The following is a 19,528-nucleotide window of genomic DNA, read 5'->3' as shown; positions in this document are numbered from 1 at the left end:
ACCTCTGTAAAGTGTAGCACAGAAATTTAAAAAGTCCGATGGGGTTAATTGTTGCCTCTGTTATCTCCTCCTATGGGGGTAGGGGGTGATTTTATTCTTGCTTCTGTTGTGATTGGGAGGATGCTGTCATTGGGAGGAAGGAGGCACCAGTAGGTGTGAGTGTGTGTGCATCTCTTCCCATTACCATTGTTGGTGGTTGCTGTCTGCGTGGTGGAACTTCGAAGACTCCGGGAGCTTTGCTTCCAGTTGAGTTACTGTTTTCTTAACTGTTCTCTGGGGCCTCGAGCTTCCTTTGTAGTATTTCTTTACTTTGAGTTAAGTACTGTTTCCATTAAAGTCTTTAAAACTTTAAGTATCCTTAAATACGTATGTCTTAATGTGAATTCTTTTATCAGATACTTTGCAGTTGTGTCTATTTTTGTGCCGAATGGGCGAGAGGGGAGTGGACAGTCACTGAAACGGAAGGACACCCTAGAGAAATGTCCATTTTCATTGGAGGTTTTGAAATCATTAGCCAGCCCTAGCACTAGATGTAAGCGGTGTAAGGACGATTTTTGTATATATATTATATCCTGGTATCTTCACCAGCACCAGACTTCAATGCTTTTCTCTCTCTGCCTGTTGATGTCTATAAATGCTCTTCTTACAGGTCTTCACATGGCTATGTATAAAACCTTTATAAATAGCACCCACCGCCGCTTACAGCAGAGCCACTGAGAAAAACATTTTTGTCTGGCTGTTCTCCCAAATGTCTGAAACTTTGCACTTTTTGTTTTATTTTAACTTGATTTAGCTAATATATTCTTAACCACAGCGTTGTGACTTAGCAATTGAGACATTTTCTTCCATCTTGAACTCTTCAGAATCTCATCAAATTTAGTTATAAAAATACAAAAATTGAAAGCAAGTCTACTTTGTTATAAATCTAGACTAAATTTGGTAAATTTAAATGTATAAAAAAGAGGTTACACTTAATGCATACATTCAACCAGATGTTGTGATAGTGAATTCTTTTATTCAATAAATATTAGTTGCTTTCTGGATAGAAAATCCATGACCTATACAGAAATTCTGGCGTATGTTATGCTGCCATGGACATAATCATGAATGAGGGCCTTGCGTTCAGGTGTCAGTTTGAAATTTTTTATCTGATGTTGTATGGATAAGACAGCTGCCCTCACTCTATACCTCATAGTGAGAGGGCTGTGCCAGACCTCCAAAATGCTTGTTTGCCCCGAAATGTTATTTAGTACATCAAAGAGAAGACACAGAATAGATGGAATCACTTGTTATTTCCCTTTCACTTTATTTCTCTACATTTTGCTGCCTGCCTCACTGGGGAACAAAATAAGCTACATGAGTGAAAGCAGCATAACAGAACAGTAAGTAGGGAGGGTCCTATAGTCACCAAGCATGGCACTTAAATTTATCCTTAATCCTTGATGCTACTGTAATAATATAAGCCTGTTCTTCCAGCCCTGAATCAATGGGGCCAAGTGGGTGGATTAGAATATTCAGTATTTCAAATCAATTAAACAACAACCCAATATATGACAGTAATGAAAGCTGATGTTTATTAGCAGCTTACAATGTACCAGATATTGTTTTCAATGTTTTACATTTATTAACTCATCCACTTTCACAGTTGTATAAGTACACTATGTGATTGCCCTCACCTTTTGACAACCAAAGAAACTGAAGCTTAGAGAAGCTTTGTAACTTACTAAGGCTCTGTAGCTATCAGGCTATAAAGCAGGAATTAGAATCCTGTCAGTTTTCACTAAATCTGTCTGTGGCTTGTTAACCAGGGTTAATGACACTAAAGATACAAAATCCTTACCTTGATTTAGTAGGAAAGATAGATATGAAAAAATGTATCTTTAATATTTACAACAAAAGCTGTGCAGTTTTGTTAAAGCTAAATACTAGCAGAAAGGGAGGAAACAAGGGACATTTAGCTGAATATGGCCAAGTCTTTGATTTTATACCTGCTCAAGGTCATACATTCATTCTCACTGGCAACAAGCATTTGTAGCCATGAAAATGTTTTCCTTTATTCAGATAAGTAATTTTGTTCCCATGTTCTAGAACGAAAATAATTCCATTTTTTAATTATATGTCTCTTTAAACATTATCAAGGCAATAAGAATATAAATTAATCATTACTCTATCATTATAAATTATTTTGTTAGATTCCACTTCTGGAAGCTTCCATATAATAAACATTGTTTTCTTTGTAAAAATTGACAATATGGACAATTATATGTAGTGTTTATAATGTAACAGTTTTACTCTAATCTGCAAATTTTGACACTATATAAATTTAGCTGGTTGTTCAAGGTAGTCACCCATGGAAATGTTTTAATGTTTGTGGATTTTATGTTTTAAAATTGTCTTTGGGAATGTCTAATTGTTAGTGTGTTGAAATAATTAGGAAATGTGAATATATTCTAAAATTCAGAATTCTGCCATTCCAGAATCTGATTTAAAATCAAAATTGAGAGGGCGCCTGGGTGGCTCAGTTGGTTAAGCCACTGCCTTCGGCTCAGGTCACGATCCTAGAGTCCCGGGATTGAGTCCCGCATCAAGCTCCCTGCTTGGCGGGGAGTCTGCTTCTCCCTCTGACCCTCCCCCCTCTCATGTGCTTTCTCTCTCTCTCATTCTCTCTCTCAAATAAATAAATAAAATCTTTAAAAAAAAAATCAAAATTGAGAATACATGAACAGCCCTTTGTAAACTTGTTGCCCAGAGTAAGAGATGCTTAATTTTGGAGCTGAAGGGAATCTGAGAGGTTATCTGTCCTTCCTCTTTACTGTATAGGTGATAGGTGCAGAGAGTGAATTGACTTCCCTAAGTGTTAGGTCTGAGGTCTCTGGGTTCAGGTCCAGCACTTTTCTGAAGCCTGATGGGATGGTCATAATGCTGTTGATACAACTACATCTTGGGTCATGAGAAAGCTGGGTATCACTTGAATTTTCTAATAAATTTCCTACCACAGCATGCCATTTATCCTCCCTGAATGAAGATATGTGCTTTGCTTCTAGGTCTACATTAAGAGAAGCTCAACCATTGACATTTTAAGGACTTACCCGCCCTACTATGAATAGCACTTATAACAGTGTTATGTCTGTCATGCCTTGGGAAGTGCATAAATTGTTAGGATTGACCTAAACTGTAAAAAATGTCAAATGCAGAAAGTTGAAAATAGGATATGTAGGCACTGTATCAAAATGTGTCTTGTTTCCAAATTCAGTTCTTTTCTTAATAGCACCCCTCCCCCTAGAAAAACTTTTCTAAAATTAATGTGAATTGGTGACATTTGTCTGCTCTTATATTTCCTGAATTCAAAATATTCCCTTTTTATGGTTACAAAATTCTGCTGTTTCATCAATAGATTTCTAACATTTTCAGTAGCTCAAGCTTTTATTCAAAAGAAAATGCCAGATCTCTTGAAGAGAAACCCTTGATTTATGTTAGGAAGAGAAATTCAAAGTATAAATTATACAAAAGAATATCTAAAATTCTTAAAATATAAGAAGTCAACTTCAAGTTTATTTATAGCCTTAAAGTAATTTAGGGTTTAGAGGGTAGGCAGACTAATATTCCCATTCTGATAGACTCAGTAAAATTTGTATTTTTAGGTTATAAATGTCGAGAAGATTATTTCCTATAAGGTCAGAAAAAACAGGCAGTATTCAGATGGCTAAATAAAAAAGAAAATTCTGGGCCTTATCTCATAGGAAATGTAAATGGGACTGTGGTTTGTATTCTGTGATTCCCCAGGAATCTGAGGTTCTACACAATGTAGGGGAGGCCTGTGGCTGGCCGAAGAATTAAACGGACATACGGCAGATTAACAGGAGAAAAACATGCAAATTTTATTTAATATTTTTTTGTGTACATGAGAGTCTTCAGAAGAAAAACAAAGACTCAGAGAAGCCATTAGGCACCAAAAATATTTTAAACAAAGAATAATAAATTGTAAGGATGTGACAAGACAAAGGGGCTTGGGCTAGGGGCAGAAAATTGAGGGGCAATGATTAGGAAGTATTGGGGGGAAACTGATGGAAAATAGGTGTTATTTTGTAGGTTTGTTTGTATAAGACCTCATATCCGTTTTGGTGTCGACTATCAGTCTCTGGTAGTAAGAATGTTACTGTTCTCTTCCCCATGCAGAGAAGGCATCTCTTTCATGGGAAATTTTATGACCTGTGTTTAGGATGAAAGAGTGGAGGGGCCGAGAACCCTTCCTGCATTTTCCTGTCTCTCAAGCGCCTTCAGCTCAAAGTAATTAATATGCTAAAGTGGTATATTTTGGGGTGGCATGTTCTGAACCCCTTCAGTATCAGTGTGCTACTAACACAGGACTTACTGTTTTGTAAAATACTTAGTGAATAATAATTAGATATGTAAACTACAGAGTTTAGGTGCAGCAAGCATGTGAAAAATGAAAGACTTACCGTTGTACGTTCTGTCGGTAAGTCACTTATACTAAGTGCATGTTCACACAGTGGGAAGGAGAAAGGGAGTACATTTGTCAGATCAAAGCATTCAGCACTGCACTCCTCTGTGAAGAGATTTGCAGTTTGCTGATCATTTTCCTCAAGGATAATTTAAATATTTCTTTGTTACATTTTCACTTTCATATATGTGGTATTTAAAAATGCCTCCTTATTTTTCTATTTGAAGGAATTAATGCAACGTAAATACAGTCAGTTCTCATTACCCACAGTAGTTATGTCCTATACATAATAGTTGCCATGAAGACTGAATTAGCAAATACTGAACCATTGCTCCCAGAAGAAATGCAGGTTGGGCTCCTATGAGCCTCTGGTCACTACATTTTTGTCAACCAATCAATACGTAACGTTGCTTTATTTGTGTTTGTATTTAAAGGCATCTCATCTAGTATATCTCATGGATTCATTAACATTGAACTCACAGTTAACAGCACTATAACTCAAGCCTGAACACAGTTTATCGAACACATGCATTTTCTCCATAAGGCACATCGTGACTTTCTTGCAGCTTGGGAGCACTGCACAGCACTTCAGCGCTGCTCTTGGGAGACAGACAATTTAGAAAGCTGAGTCATCCCCAAAACAACAAAATGCAAAACATATGGCACTAAATTGTGAAAGGGACACTTGTTTTTTATATAGTATGAAAACTGAATCAAGAACCTAGAGCATTGTCTTATTTGATCTGAGCTGGTAATGTGAGCATCAGGTGACGCAAATTTTTGGCCCCTCTTCACATGTCCATGAGTGGGGATGCACCTAAATTTTAGCGAGTAGGCAAATTTGCACATACAGCATCTGCCAGTAATGAAGGGCCAGTTGTACTTGTTAATTGGTAATACTTGAAAAAATGTAGAGTTTTCTATCCAAAAATCTCAATGAGAGAATGAGTCAAGCTCAGGTTAATGGTGTGTTGTTTTTTTTTTTTTTCTTTTTTCTTCTGCTCTTCTTCCCTTCCTTTCTCCCTCCTTCCCTTTCTCCCTGCCTTCCTTTTTATGCATAGTATGGTAGCACAGAGTAGTATATCTTTGTATCATATGATAACTGTTAAAACTTGTTTGTTTTTTTAACCATTCACTCTTTTGTTTAACACTAGTCAACTAAAGAATTTGCCTTTTAAGAAATAAAATTCCTTGTTAATACATACTGCAGTAATTCACAGATAAATTATATCATGGAAAATGAAATTTTCAGAGTGATCCATGTAGTCTTCTATTTTGATAATATTCAAGTTTAAAGAGATGTGCAGCCAAATAAAAATTATCTGTGAGGCACTAGCTAGCAGCCTCTGCTTAATATGACCCCGAATCAGCTGTTCAACATTTAAAAATAGAGAGATTTCATTAAAATATTAGATCTCTGAACTTTCTTGAAAACTGAACATTTGAATACCAGCAGAGTTGCTACATAGCGTCAGGTGGATAGAGACCACCTCTCACATAATATATCCCAAACCCTCCCTATTGTTTCTCAGCTATCAAAACTGAATTTTAAGTCCATTTATTTAGCATCTTTTCCTTGTTGTTGTTTTTTAAATCAGGGACATATTTTCTCTGTTACGCATGTATCTCTATCAAAAGTAAAAAAGTGAAAGATAATGGTTTTTACATCAAACCAGCAACACCAGTTTGCATGGAGTGCTTGTCCCCTCTGAACATCGAAGTTCTGACTTCTAATTTCAGGCGCTTCCAATTTTTTTTTTAGCACTGTCATGGCTGATTTTCTGCACAAGTGGTAGGAGCATTGCTCATTTCTAGAAGTGAATTAATTTGGCTTGCTCACCAGGGACTCATTAGGCATGCAGGTGTCATGAAGTAATGGACGGCACCCAAATTCACAGTGGATCAGATTCCCTCCAGTGCCCCAGTCACTGAGGTGTGCTGACGACCAGGCCACAGAGTACTGTTTAGTGTTTTACCAGACAGGACCCAACCGCTCTAGTGGAGAGGAGAGAGCACACATATTCTGGGCTTTATTATTCCTATTTTATGGTTGATGTAAAAGATTCACCCAAAGGTATGAGAAATCAAACCAAAAATAAAGCAAAACTATAATGTACTACATCCTTTGCATAAACCCAAAACATACTAAGCATATGACCTGTCTCTTGCAAGTGAGTGCAAATCATTTGTACCAACTCATTTGCCTTTCAGAGAAGTATAGAAAGTAAATAAATTAAAAATGACCACCTTTATTAGTCTGTATTGCCAGTTGTCCAGGAAACTGTAGAGGCTGTTGGGGAAGTGGATACTGTTTGGAAAAATACTGATTTTACATTTTGAGAATAATGTTATTTTTTTAAGGTATGGATTTGAATGAGATAGAGCATTAAATGTGGGATAGCTACAGAATTGATACACTGCTCAGATTCTTCCTAAAAATTAGGGTTGTGCAAATAATTGAATTTAAATATTCATATTTCAGAGAGGAATTTTTGAGATTTTGTTTTCGTTTTTAAGGTAGTTTCAATTCCATTAAAAATCCTGTTGCTTTTGGGGTATTAGATTTGTCATATTATGAGAGAAAACTCTGCCTATAAATATTTATCTGAAAATCTTCAATTATAGAAGCCTTAACCATTTAAAAATTCTGAGTAGCAACAATGCATCATCAAAAAGCTTTGCATTCCTTGAATGGAGCACTGGGTATGATATGCAAACAATGAATCATGGAACACTACATCAAAAACTAATGATGTAATGTATGGTGATTAACATAACATAATAAAAAAATTAAGAAAAAGCTTTGCATTCTTTAATGACAGTTACCTTCTGAATTATGGCTTGGTATAATCTTTGTCAACACTACTAGACCATCAGCTTCTTTGGGGAAAGGTCTTTGCTATCTTTTCCTCTGCACTGTCTTCCACCCTTTCCACTCTGATAATCAACACAGGAGATGCCTTTCCAAGATGCAAATCTGAACATGCACCTTCCCCTAAAGATGCCATCGTTACTCACAAAGACTCCTGACTTCTACGTGGAGCATTAGGTCCTTCATGTACCAATTCTAACCCTGCCCATGATACATGACCCTTATATAAAGTCACACAGAACTACTGAGCTCTATAAAATAGTCAAAATATGCTGTTTCCCCATCTGTCCGGATTCCTTGTTCCATCTTACTTCTATTTTACTGGGAGAGTTTACCTATTAGTTCTTTCTTAAACTTCATCCCTTTACTTCAGTGGCCCCACATTCCTGGCACAGTGCTATGGGTGTAAAAGTTACTTCAGAGGATGCTAGTTGGTATCAGACATTTGATAATGGTTTCTAAATGTACCATAAAAGGTACATTTGCGTATCTAGCCAACATTTCTAAGATTTTTTTTCTTGCTTGGCCAAAAGTTTGATTTTTCCCTTCTTCTCTTTTTTAAGATGCAGTAAGGGAATTTTCTGCAGAGGATGTATTAGAATATAGTGTATCTGAAGTACAGTAAGGCCAGTGGTGGGTGTGTTTTAAAATACAGTATATTGATCTAAAATTTAAGGTATTATAAGGCTGACATATCAGGAAATAACTGCCACTAAAAGAGTTTATTATAGTTCCCAAGAGAAATGCCATAGGGACCAGGAGGGGGAGCACAAAGGGAAGCACTGGGTCAATCAGGAGGCAAGAGCCTTAATTGTGGCTTCTGCAGGAAGGAAAAGTGAGGCAGGGCAGCAGGCTCTGGGGCACAGGGACTGTCCCCAGGTTGTCTGTTACTTAACCTGAGGTGATGAGGATGGATGGATAGTGGCCTTGAGTGTGAGAGCCTGATGGAGGAGATAGCTCGGCTGGGCTGTAGGCTCTGGATTGGTTTGTATTTGGAGAGTGCGCTTGTAGGAATTGGCTAACCCTGGAAGGGGCAAACCCCATATGGGAAAGCCAGGATGAAGACAATGGAAGGCACAGCTAATACAGAGGGGAAAGTGGAAGCATGCTATGGCATCTGCAAGAAATGGTCAAGGATAATTATCTTTTTCTCAGTGTTATATAAATTACCGTGAAAGTAGTGGCTCAGAACAAGTCCCTAGATCAAATTGCTATCCTTTAGCTTATGTAGTATTGAAATTTGACCCCAACACTGACAACAATGTTTTAAATGGATCTAGAAACAGAAGTAAGTTTAACTGAATAGTGATAAAATGTATATGGAATAAATGTTAGGAATAATAAAATACATTTTTGGGGTTTATTAATATCTGGTTCCTTTTTTCATCCGTGGAATATTTATTTAAGATTTATTATTCTAGATAGTCTTCTCCTAAGCAGAAAAATAGATTGTGTATGGTCAAAAACTGTAGAGCTATTTTCAGTAAACAGCAATATTACCAGAAAGAAGGCAAGTCTAATTTGTTTGACTTTTCGATTTACAAAAATAAATAAAAATAGCTTCCACATGGATTTCCTACAATAGATTTTATGCTAATTTTCAGAAATTACTTATTATCTCTGCATTATCAGATGTATTAGAGCTATAACCCTGGTCAGAATAATATCAGTCTGATTTTCTGATGTCCTATGTGGTATGTGTGTGGAGGTATGAGTATGAGAATGACCATTTTGGGTGAAGCAGAGAGAACCTCAGTTTTGAATTTTAGAAAATTACTAATATTTCCCTGAGTCTTATTCAAGTGGGCCCACCTTGTGATTAGCAAATCATGACTCATGACACATTATAGTTTCTCATGAAATAATCCAGTAATAAAAATATAGAGAGCAAGTCCATCTTGCTTCTTTATAAAATGTTATAAAATATCAATATATATCTCAAGTTAGTATTAAATTCATAAAAAAGAAAGTGTCTTTTAAATTTATTCATTTAAAAGAAAAATATATATACATTTTGTATTTAAATTCATACTAGAGTTAAATGTTTTAGTCTTTGACTTATAAAGAACTCCAGTGTGAGAATAAAAGCATTTCATGTTTTAAACTATTTATTCATATCAGAAGCCCACAGTTGTAATATTTATATAAATACATGCCACTAAATCATGCATAAGTCTGTACTCTTAGTAAACTGCATTGTACCAGGTATGGTTTTGAAGGAAAATAAAAACAGTAGAGGTCTCCTTTTGCCTTGTCTGAAACACCAATTACATTTAGATTAGTTTAAGAAGTATTTATTGTGCCAGAAATACAAAGTAGAACAGTCCAGAATCTGTACCTTAGGAAAGCTTAAAATCCACAGAGGAAATCAGACCCATCAAGAGATCATTTTAACATAAGATGAGAAGTGATAGGATAAAAGGGTGTGCAAGGGTGCCATGGGATGGTTGGAAAGGGCTATTTCATACAAGGAAAGCTTTTCTAGTAGGTGAAAATTATCTGAAACTTGGAGGATGCCTAAACTTTATATATCTATATCTATCTATATATCTATATCTATATCTATATCTATATCTGTATCTGTATCTATATAGCTGTTTGTTGAAAGAAAAGAGCACAGCACAAGGGAAGGTACTAGGTTGTGAGCAAAGGATCCAGTCGGTTTACCACAGTTAGCACATGAAGAGAAAAACAGCATTAAAATGTGAGCCGTGGAAGAAGGCAGGGTCTCTATCGTGGAAGTTTTTGCAGGCCATGATGGAGAGGTTTTGGGGGACAAAGTTTGTTTCAGAAAGATCTTTTTAGCTTCTGTGTGGAGGATAGATTTAAGGGCTATTAGACTGGAGGATGGGAATTGTCCACTAGCGATGTTAATGCAGTAGACACTGTGTGAGGTGATGGTAGCCTGGTGGTTGTGCATATGAAGTAAGCCATTTGTTTGAAAACTGTAGACGTGCTATATTTCACAGGGCTTTGAACTGAGTGAATGTGGGCACGTGAGACAGGGAGATGCTGAAGAAAGCCTCCGATCTCTGTCTTGGGTGGATAATGGATACAAGAGCAGGAACATGGGCCCAGAGAAGGAATTACATGTTGGAGTAATCTAACACGTAGAGTTAGATTTGCCTGTGGAAAGTCCATGTGGATCTTCTAGGCAGTTAGATACTGGAGTCCAGTTTTATGGAAAAATAACACAAGACTCCTGTGATGATGATATTGTTATTCTACCATGAGTTTTCAGGTACCTAAGGGCAAAGCAACACATTTTAAGGAGAAATGTTACACAAAATGTGAGATGCTGACCTTCATGAAAGAGCCTTGAAGTTTTTTGTTTTTGTTTTTGTTTTCTTCCCAAAATAGAAGTGACTTTTCACAGTCTATATCTAGATAATTTTTTGAAGGATTTGGAGAAGGCTCTTTTGCTGCTATTACTCTAAATTAACTGTTATTGATATTTTGGGATCTATTTTAACTATTTATTTAGGTTTAAATCACAAATATATTGAAAGAAAAGGCACTGGGTTGGAAGAAAGAAATTAATCAGATCAAAGCAGTGTGCAGATGAGATGAGATAGATCATGTTCCTCCAGAGTTAATGCCTGTTGGTTGAGTAATACTGAGTCAGTTAATAATAATGGAGTGAATTCCACCCTCCAACCACAAAAAGTAGCCTAATATTACCATTCTTTTTCTCCGGTAGTTGAAACCTTGGATATATGAATATATAGCACCAAGAAAGAATGATTCCTGAAATTTCTTGCAACCTAGTGATTCTCATTTCTAATGAAGAAGTATAAAACAATACTGTCTATAATGCTGTAATCCAATTTATCGAAATAGGAATGACAACATATAATCATTTAACAAATACTGAATGAGTATCAACTGTTTCTGAGGCACTAAGTACTGAGTATCAGGGTGAAGGGTGGAGAAACACAAAGTCTCTGATGCATACATTTTCAGAGGAGGAGAGTGTGTATCATGCTATAAATGTATAAGCACATAAATATGTTAGGTAGAGATAAATGCTGTCAAGAATAGGAGTGAGTGGAAAGAGTAAAGATGGCATGCATGCTATTTTGTAAAGAATGGTCAACATATCCAAAATATTGACCTCTGACTTAGAAAAAGAATATATAGATTTACATTTATGCAACATTTGCAAAACTAAGCAAATTCCACCTTTTATAGTGTTTTTAAACTTTACTTTCAGAGCAGAGGGAGGGAGAGAGAAAGGGGGAGAGAATCTCAACTCAGGTCAAGCATGGAGCCCCACGTGGGGCTCAATTTCACGTCCCTGAGATCATGACCAGAGCCAAAACCAAGAGTCGGTTGCTTAACCAGCTGAACCACCCAGGCGCTACTACATTTTTTTTTTCAAATAGGATAAATTACCATTTCAAATTATATATATTCTTACTTTATTTAAATGCCTTGGTGCATAAAGGTCAGTAAAACATACTAATTAGCTAAAACATACAATTTCCCAACTAACATTTATAAATATTACATTACCCAAAACTCAAGCTGCTTATCAGTGAACATTTTGAACCATAACCAAAGGAAATGACATTCTTGTCTCTCTGTCTCCACTGCCCCTATATACACACCCACACTCCCCCCCATACACATGTACACCACACATCTATGCATATATCTGTATATATAATAATGTATGGGTAATCCCATATATTAAATAGGGAGGTAGGTGGATAGATAAGCAAATGTGTAAACATCTAGAAGGTTATGCACCAACCTTTCATCCATATTGATTGTATTGGTGATCTCCTATGTTTGGGATTCACTTTATACATTCTCTGTTTCTGTATTTAATTTCCTTTCAATAGTAAACACATATTAATTTGTAGTAAAAAAATAGAGCAAAGGTATTTTTTAAATATTAAAATTTTTAGATGGTAAACCCTCCTCTCCAAAATATCTTCTCCAAAGCCAGAAAGTAAAGACTAACAATGAAATTAAAAAGAAAAGCAAAAAACCTTCTCTCCCATGATGTTTTGATGAACTGGGCACGTTACCAGCTCTCTGAGTTATTGTTAGAAACAAAATTGTGGAAGCACTGTGATTTTGCATTCACTCTTTGACTAGCCATTGTTGTTGCTCAGATTGCTTAAACAGTTCAACCATACATATTTAATCACTGCATAGAAAACTTAATTCTAGGGAGTGATAAGCAATCAGGGTAATAGGGGGAAAAAAGTGGCTTGTCCCAAAATAAGCACAACATATTATTAGATGTCGAATGAAATTTAAATACACTTTTGTAGAAAATAGATTTAAATTGATAGATTTTACAATATCCCAGACTCTCTTAAAAGTGTATGGTGTGTATTTCTGTATGAACTTTATATCACAGATTATTTCTAGGAATTTTGTGATTTCAAAGACAACTCTGAGCTCACATATGCATGCTGATATTATGCAAGCTTTAACCAAGTTATAGAAGATCAACTTTGATTTCATAATGTAAGAGGTATGGCTTGCAGAGCATTTTATCAATTTCTCAAATGACCACTGACCACTTACCAGTTGTAAGATGAAGCTTAGTTCACACTAATAGTGTTCCTTTATGTTTTTGCTAATATTCTAGGACTCTCTGAAGAAATAAACCATGCCCATCCTTTCTCTCACTTTTTCCATTGCCCTAAAAATGAGGAAGAGAGGCACCAACATTTGTACTACTCTGTACCTGGAACTGATTGTAGGTTTTGATTTAGAAGAAGATACGGGAGGGGTGGATTCTTTCCTCTGCCTAAGCTCAGGGAACATTTACTTCCTGAGAGATGAATGGGGAATATTTTATGTCAATTAATATATATTGAAGGTGTATAAAACAATGATGTGTCTATTATTCAACTGTCACTGACATGAAATTGACTGCAAAATTACTTTCTGGAGTTCAGAATTTACTCCTTCCTCCTGACTTTTCGTTTATGCACTTTTCAAGACAAAAAGCCATTTCTACCAACTGCTGGATTATAAATTCAACCTGGGATCTTATAATCAGATTCCATTTTTTTTCTCTCTTACCTCTCATCACAGATGATAAAGATACCGCAATTGGAATTCAGCTATGACAGTATAGATGATTAAGCTAGAGTCTAATTGGCTTTGCAGTGTTAGCAGAAGCCTAAATTTAATGGACGATTTTCCCCCCACAGTAAAATAAACCTCTGTGATTTACAGTCTTAGGGAACAGAATTTTGTTGATTAAGAAGGTCTTTTTATGGACAGTAAAGAATTGACTATAAGAATGAAAGTTCTCTTTATGAACTTTTTTGAATGCAACAGTTCTCAAATAAGAAATAAGAGCAAAACTTGTAATGGCAAGTAGTGCACAAAAAGAGTGAATGTAGCCGTGGTAGCTCTGCGTGTCCACTGAGGCTTCCGTGGGTGGCGTGCTCTTATGACCTGGGGTCTGGGGGCCACAGTATTCCCTGTGGCAATGGAAGTAAACAGGGGCCAGAGAACTAGGACATGAGACAAGAAAATATTTCTCCAGCAGGCTTTAAACTTGCTATTAGTTTTCTCCAGTGTCACTGTGAAATTCTTTAGCAAGAATTTACTCCAAACTAAGAGGCAGGCTTCATTCAGGCTTGTAATTCTAAAGTAATTAGAGCTATCCAGTTTGACTAGGTTTTCTATTATTTAAAATTAAAAGCTAAGAGAAATAGATTTTTAAAAATATTTGTAATGACAAAGGTCTAATTATGATAACAAGGTTTCTATTTGTACTCAAAATCTGCTCTGAATAATTACAGTTCATCTTCGAGCCATTCCATGGATTTGGAACCTGTTAACCAGTAGTGCATAATAAATAAGATTCATATTATTTTCCATTTCTGGTGTGAATAAGTAGCAGTTATGAAACCAATCTACCCCCCCACCACCATCGCCTGTTTCTGAGGGTGGTGATAAAATTGTTCATATTTTTTAAAAGTTTATATAATTTCATGTCTTCAGTAAAATTCTCTAAAATCAAATTAGAGCTACTCTAGTCATAGTGTATTTGTTCTTCTATCACATATATGGGTGAGGATGTCTTTGTTCAGTGTAGTCATAAACATGGGCAGCCATTCCAAAGAGAAGAGGCTAACAAGAAATTTGAGACAGATATGAGGTCCAAGAGCAAATAGCAAGAAGCTTCTTGTAGTTCACCTAGCTATAAACTCTGGGTACTACCATAGAGTTTACCGAAAATGGGAGTAGAATATAAAAACCACTAGAAAAATGAGTAGACCATCAAACCCTGCATTCCAGAATCCTTCGTTCTTTTGTCAAAAAATAAATTTGTGAGGGCGCCTGGGTGGCTCAGTTGGTTAAGCGACTGCCTTCGGCTCAGGTCATGATCCTGGAGTCCCAGGATCGAATCCCACATCGGGCTCCCTGCTCAGCAGGGAGCCTGCTTCTCCCTCTGACCCTCCCCCCTCTCATGCTCGCTCTATCTCATTCTCTCTCTCAAATAAATAAATAAAATCTTTAAAAAAATAAAAGAAAAAAATTTAAAAAAATAAAAATAAAAAAAATAAATTTGTGAGCAAAATGTATATTTAAAAATCATGAGTAATTAGTCCCATTTAAGAAGGAAAATATTAAAATCTCATAATATGTCAAGGATTAAAAATTTTACTTCTTTCAGGTAAAGTCCAGACTGCCAAGTTAAAATTTGAAGCATATAAGTCATTAATGGAATTTGTTTTTAGTATTATGATTAAAGTAAAATTTGATACTAATAAAGGTTTCTTTGATCATTTTTTATGCATATCTTCCATAAAATTTATTTCAGAACACACAATTAAACCAAAAGAAGAAACAGAACAAGAACACAGATCTCCAGATTTTTCAGGAAAAACCACTTCTTTATCATTTATTCTGTACAGAGACCACCCACACTGGGTGGTAAAATACAAGAAATAAAATAAAATGTTATGTGTTTCTTCTTTTAGGGGCTGATGTTATCAATTTTGATGGCAACGTTGTGTTACCATATAGATTCAGAAACAAGAAGATGAAAACACTGAAAGATGTCATTGCCTTGAAATTTAAAACCTCTGAAAGTGAAGGAGTGATCTTGCATGGGGAAGGACAGCAAGGGGATTACATTACCCTGGAACTGAAAAAAGCCAAGTTGGTCTTCAGCTTAAACCTAGGTATGTTCTGACTTTTGACACCATTCTGTCCATTTATTAATCTTCCCATTAGTAAAATGCTGATGCTTAATCCTTAAAGTGTAAATTATAAAAAAGCAGTTCTCGTTATGTTATTAAATCATCTTTAATCCATAGTGGTTTAATCCATTTTAATCCATATATACTTAGTCATTAAAAAATAATTGTTATGTACTCATCCTAAGCAAGGTACTATACTAGCAACTGAGATGCAGTAGTGAACAAATAGAGAAGGTCCTTGAGTTCATGAAATTTATGACCTAGTGGAGGAGTCAGACAATATATTATCTATTATTATTTTAAAACAGCTAAATCAAAAGCAATGACTTCAAATAATGATAGGTAGTATGAAATCAATTAAATAAACTAAAATGATAAAGGATACTGCAGAGACAAGAAGGGTCCACATTAGAGTATGTATTGAGGAACATTCTCCCCGAGAAGATACACAAGCTGAGATTTTAGGACTGAAATTAGCCATGAGAATATTAGGGAGGAGAGCATTGCAAGGTAGCAGTCACTACTGACAAAAATCTGGCATGCTCAAGGAATAGGAAGGAGGCTGGTGTGGGTAGATGAAGTGAGTCAGTGGGAGAGAAGACAAGATCTGAAAGTTGGGGATTGTTCAAGTCCTGTAAGATCCTGTACGGCATGGTAAAGGTTTATTATTATTTAAGAAAGAGAAGCTGTTGGTAGGCTTTAAACTATATGGCATCACGATCTTATTATTTTATTTTTATAAAGGTTTTTATTTATTTGACAGAGAGATAGAGAGCACAAGTAGGCAGAGTGGCAGTCGGAGAGAGAGAAGCAGGCTTCCCGCTGAGCAGGGAACCCGACACGGGGCTCGATCCCAGGACCCTGGGATCATGACCCAAGCTGAAGGCAGCTGCCCAACCAACTGAGCCACCCAGGCGCCCCATCACGATCTTATTTTTAAAAGTATACTGAGAGTCCTGTGAAAGAAGATGTTTGCATTTGCATGGGAGTCAAAGCCAGACTTCTATATAAGGCAAGGGAGAGATGGCCCTGGCTTGCAGAGGTGGCTGTCAGTGGAGATGCAGGAAGTAGGTCTAGTTAGGAGGTGATTTTAGTGGTAAGTTCAGCATGATTTGTAATGAGAAAGAACGAGAATAAGTGAAGGATAATTCCTAGACACCTAAGGGACTTAAGTGCCATTTTCAGAAGTAGAGGCGACTCTATAGTTTCTCTACAGAGTTTCTTCTAACAAAGGATTATTAGTTTCCTCTAATAAGAGGAGGTCTAAAATGGACATGGTGTATTTTAGTTGCTTATTAGACATCAGAATTGAGATTTCTATTAGGGAGTTACGTGTATGAATGAGATTGAGAGGTGTTACCTGGAGACTGAGGGGAATAGGCAGTGAGCAGGAGGTATCAGAGACCAGGGAAAGAAAAAAGGCCGCTATTGTGTTGAATTCACCTAAGATGGAAACAGGCAGGTGACTGTTGGCTTAGGCCCCGTAGAGGTTACAGTCGATTTTCCCTCAGTGGAATAGAAAGGACAGTAGTTTTATTGACATAGGTTAAGAAAAGACGAGAAATGTGGAACTGAATTTTTTAAACAAAATATAACTAGAAATCAGATAATCATGAATCAGAGAAATAAAATATTGACTGGAAAATAGTTCCTGTTTTGTTTTGGGTTTTTGTTGTTTTTAAGCATTTTTAAGTCTCTTGCTTGGCTAAAAATTTCAGGATTTATGCAAGAAGTTTTTGGAGGGCTTCGCACATTCCATAAATTTTTCTGTTGTAAATAATAACAGATGGGCACCTGGGTGGCTCAGTCGTTAAGCGTTGGCCTTCGGCTCAGGTCATGATCCCGGAGTCCTGGGATCGAGTCCCACATTGGGCTCCCTGCTCGGCGGGAAGCCTGCTTCTCCTTCTCCCACTCCCCCTGCTTGTGTTCCTGCTCTTGCTATCTCTGTCTCTGTCAAATAAATAAAATCTTTAAAAAATAATAAAACAGAATTCTACAAAAATATTATATCTAAAATATATTAATAGCTAAAGTTCATATGTTAAATGTATCCCAGTACAAAGCTACAAAACTAAAGATAAGAACACAAAAACAGATCCTGCATTTTTGACTTGCTTATCAGTCTGAGTGGTCTCCAGACATTCTAGAATAATGGCTTGTGTTCTACATATTAAATTTATTACTTTGAAAATCAGTATTATACTAAAAAGTATAGTTTCAATTAGTTTTTTGTTGTTGGTAATACTTGATACAGTGTCTATAAAGATTTACCCTTTATTATAAAACTTTCCTCATTTCAAATCTGATCTGATGGAAATAATAGCTTCTATAAGAAAAAAATGAAGATCACACAAAAAGCTGGATCACTTAATTACACAAAAATATTGAATTCTTTACATTAAATAAAATCATAATGCATGTGAAACTTGAAAAATGCAAATGTCAAATATGGAAGTTTAGGGTCATTCATGAATAAGAATTTATACCACTCCCTAAGAATACCAAGACTTTAAGAGAAAATGTAGGCATAGGGCATAAAAGGTAATGCATAGAAGAAAAATTGTAAGTATTCTGTAAACATCAAATGCTCAACTGCACTATATATAAAATAAATGCACAATAAAATAGTGATTCTAATTTTAAGTAAATCAATTTAAAAATAATATTAATATTGATGAGTATGTGACAAGATTCTTTGTACTGCTCTTTGCATCAGGAAATATTTTCAGGAAAACAGTTTGATAGTGTCTTCAGATATCTAAAAAATGCCTATATGTTTTGGTCCAGTAAACATAAGGAAATAATGAGAAATGGGTATAGGATTTAATTCCAAGGATGTACTTGGCAGTATTGATTACAATGTCAAAAAATGGAAAAAAAAAGCTAAACATATAGAAATATGTTGATATGCATTTAAAATGTCTATGAATAATTTTAATTCTATAGAAAGTACTATAAAACATTAAAACTGTAGTATAAAATATTATAAATAATATTTCAATATTTTTATATTGATTATATACACACACATAAGGGTATATGTATATAATTAAATATATGTATAGGAAAAAAAAACTGGAAGGAAATAGACCAAACTATGTTTAGTGGTGGAAATGAGTGATTAATGTTGTACATATTAATTCTTTATAATATCCTCTACTTATAATTATGTACATGTATTTGTGTATTGCCTGGGGAAAAAATAGCCCTAAATCATTTTTGAATGATTCTTAGTAGAAGATAAGGAGAAATAGGCGCTTAGGGGATAAGTATCAGAAAACAAAATGTAAATACTTTTTAAAAATATGCACACACACTCAGAGCAATTGAATTATATCTAAGGATGTTTACTTTCTCAAACCTTTTCCTTTTTCTTTTTTTTTTAAGTGAAACACAAAGAGGAACCTTTTAAAAGCCACTGTGCTTTATGTAGGCATGACATTACTGTTTTGAAACTAGTACCTGATCCTCTGACCTCACAGAAAGATCATTACCATTTCACTGGAAAGCAGTTTACTTACAGAGTTTTATTGACTGATTGGAATTTATGACAGTCATGGAAATGCACTCACTCATATGTCCACTGTGCCTTTTTAATGCCATTACCTAAATATCAGGCATCTCTAGCTGCTACTCAGTCTTCTAGTCATTTAAAGTAATTTAGAGTAATGAAATAGAGTGTATCCTTTCACTTAGACTTATTCTGACTTTTCTTTCTCTCTCTCTGCCCCACTGCCACATGTACACATAGTTATAATCACAGTCCCAGTCATAGCACATTTGGTTTCATCACCAGAAGGAAAGAAAATCTGATCCAGGAAAGATACAGAAAATGTCAGGTATAGGCATCATTATCATCCTAAATGTGAAAAAAGAAAAGAGGAAATAATTCAATGATCTAATCAATTGTGTGTTTCTCCTATTTCTATTATACTATTTATTCTGAAACCATGTTGTATTTTTATAGCACTTAGTTTTACCTGGCCATGAAAAGCAGTACTTGATTAG

The 19,528-nt window shown here is 35.6% G+C and overlaps 1 protein-coding gene across 1 annotated transcript in view; it reads left to right on the top strand.

Annotated features, from left to right (window-relative positions):
• The window catches only part of CNTNAP2 (contactin associated protein 2), a 1,739,191-nt gene that overhangs the window by 753,535 nt on the left and 966,128 nt on the right, over positions 1-19,528 (top strand). The window contains exon 5 of the mRNA XM_081799929.1: positions 15,299-15,502. Within this exon, the coding sequence (XP_081656055.1) occupies positions 15,299-15,502 (204 nt within the window). The remainder of the gene's footprint in view (positions 1-15,298; positions 15,503-19,528) is intronic.

The sequence above is a fragment of the Leptonychotes weddellii genome, chromosome 12 (assembly GCF_054177405.1).
Source record: "Leptonychotes weddellii isolate Sample4059 chromosome 12, ASM5417740v2, whole genome shotgun sequence".
NCBI lineage: Eukaryota > Metazoa > Chordata > Mammalia > Carnivora > Phocidae > Leptonychotes > Leptonychotes weddellii.
This window is presented reverse-complemented; position numbering and strand designations above follow the sequence as displayed.